This window comes from Monoraphidium neglectum (assembly GCF_000611645.1).
Source record: "Monoraphidium neglectum strain SAG 48.87 unplaced genomic scaffold scaffold00551, whole genome shotgun sequence".
Lineage (NCBI taxonomy): Eukaryota > Viridiplantae > Chlorophyta > Chlorophyceae > Sphaeropleales > Selenastraceae > Monoraphidium > Monoraphidium neglectum.
Window position 1 is genome coordinate 14048 of NW_014013077.1, and position 2500 is coordinate 16547.

General features: G+C 64.3%; 1 protein-coding gene across 1 annotated transcript; it reads left to right on the plus strand.

Moving 5' to 3' along the window:
* Window positions 1–1118: 1118 nt before the first annotated feature.
* On the plus strand, window positions 1119–1700 carry MNEG_4100 (hypothetical protein; the record flags this gene model as incomplete). Its single annotated transcript, XM_014047425.1, has 1 exon — window positions 1119–1700. One exon carries the CDS (start codon window positions 1119–1121, stop codon window positions 1698–1700), a length of 582 nt encoding a protein of 193 aa, XP_013902879.1.
* Window positions 1701–2500: the final 800 nt, after the last annotated feature.

Consider the following 2500-nt stretch of genomic DNA (forward strand, 5'->3'; position numbering starts at 1 on the left):
CCGCCTCAGCGGCGGCGCTCATGGCGGGCCTGCGGGCCAGCCTGTCGGATCTGCAGCAGAGAAATCCCGCTCTGCTTGCTGGCTGCAGGGCGTCCGAGCTGGCGGCCACCGCCTTCCTCACCGCGCAAACCCAATCGCCAGGGGGGGCGGTGTGGGCGGCCGCCTTTGCGCAGCTGGGCGCGGCGCGCCTGCTGATGCAACTCCTGCAATCACTGGAGGCCCCGATTAATGGTTGGGATTTCATGTGGTCACCCGCGTGGCCGGCGTCGATCGCGGCAGCACTGTACCTGTTTGCTTCACCAAACCTGATTGCGGCGTTGCCGGCAGCAGCAGGGGCATCATCATCATCATCATCATCATCATCAGCAGCAGCAGCAGCAGCAGCAGCAGCAGCAGCAGCAGCAGCAGCAGCAGCAGCAGCAGCAGCAGCAGCAGCAGCAGCAGCAGCAGCAGCAGCAACCGCAACGGCAGGGCAGCAACAGCAGCAGCGGCAGCAGCAGCAGCATCAGCAGCAGCTGGAGCAGCAGCAGGAGCAGCAGCAAGAGCAGCAGCAAGCGCGGGAGCAGCAGCAGCATGACAAGGGCGGCAAGGTCAATGGCAATACCCGCAGCAGGCAGGGTGGTGTGGCAGCGCTTGAGTGCGACAATGGCAGCGGGCACGGTCCGCAGATGGCGGCCGCAGCTGCGGCCGCCTTGTTGGCCACGTTTCCTGAGTCTGCGCGGTGCCTGTGCTGGCTGGTCTCTGCCTGCCCCAGATGCCGCGGCGACTTGGCTGTGGTGCCGGGGCTGCTGACCGCAGTGTCGCACACTGCATCGAGCGTCTCAGCGATGGGTTCAGAGGGGGTGGGGATCATCGTGTCAAGGCTGTCGCTCCGCACGCTGGCCATGCTGGCGGCAGCTGTCGCGCCACTCGAGCATCTGCCAGATTATGTGCAAGAGTATGCAGGCAGGCAACGAGTTGAATTCTCATCAGAACCACTTGCGCCTTGCACGCACCCGTCAGGGCGCCTGGCCGTGGAAAATTTGCTGCGGTGTATTTCCAGCCGCAGCAGCAACAGGGCTGCTGCCTCTCAAGCAAAAGCGGCGCTGGCGGCCATGCAGGGCCAGCGAGCCCGAGGAATGGGACATGTGTCGCAGCAGCAGCAGCAGCAGCAGCAGCAGCAGCAGCAGCAGCAACAGGAGCAGCAGCGGCGGCGGCAGCAGGAGCAGCAACAGCAGCGGCAGCAGCGGCAGCAGCAGCAGCAGCAGCAGGACGAGGAGAAGTTAAAGCGGAAGGAGCAGCAGCAGAAGCAGGAGCAGCAGGAGGCAGACCAACTGCTGCGGCAGCAAGGCTTACACGAGACAGACGTGGAGCGGCGCGTGCCAGGGCCGGCGGAACGCGAGCAGCTGCAGGAGGAGGAGAACCAGGAGCCTGCTGCAGCAGGTCACCAAGCAGGCCCAGCAAGCACAGCCCCCGTCCTGGCGTCCGGCCCTAGCAAACCCCAGCAGCGCCGCGAATGCGCCGTCTGCGGCAAGACGGCGCGCGAGGGCGCCGAGCTGCGGCGCTGCGCGGGCTGCGGGCGCGTCACCGGGACGCGGTACTGCAGCCAGGAGTGCTGCAGGACGGACTGGGTGGTGAGGGGGCACCGCGCGGTGTGCGAGGCGGCGCGGCGGGGCGGCGGCACCAGCAGCGGCAGTCAGCCGAAGGGTGTTGGTGCATGAAGATATTTGACGAGTCTGCATTGATTTGTCTGGTTGAGCTTTGTGCATGCCTGCAGCTCGTGGTTGTGAGCCCTTGTGAGCATGTTGCCGGGCGCGCCCACTGTCTGCCCTCGTCCCCCATGCGCTGTTCTTACTGCAACGCAGAGCGTCAGCGTGGGTAAGCCGGCCCACCCTGTTTCCAACAGCAACAGATGAGCCAGCATCGCCAGCAGGGGGTTGTACCTTGGGGTGCGTTTCAGGGCGCGTCACAGCTACCAGCCTGCTGCATTTGTTGTGCCCACTGACAGTGGAGTCTCAATTACAGTTACCTGATAAAAAGCCGGAGGGGTGCCTGCATGGTAGAGACGAGCAGGGAACTCAGCTGGCATGTTACGGGAGCCAACTGAACTGAACGGCGCCCCAACTGCCTGCTCATACCGAAACTGTGCGGGCTTGGTGCTTTCCTGTGTTAGCGCACATATCGCGGGAGCAGGCGTCCTTTCAACCTTCAAGCCTGTTATGATGTTTACGTTGTTACAACGAGGCTTCAGATCATCCGAAGTGCAACGTCCGACCCATGCAGCCCGCCATGGAGTCCGTGCTCACTGATCTGTTGATTAATCTGGATCGTGGTATTCCCAAAGCAGCCAGCAAGGCATGCGACGAGCTGCGAGTGGCCCAGGCTCGAGGGTGGCAGGTGCCTTGGCAAGACGCGACGCGCCTGCTGCGCCATGCGTGCTGCCTCGAGGGCGGCATCGTCCGGGTCGGCTGCGCCTGGATTGCCTACAGGGCAATCGATGTGCTGCTGAGGACCGCGCCCG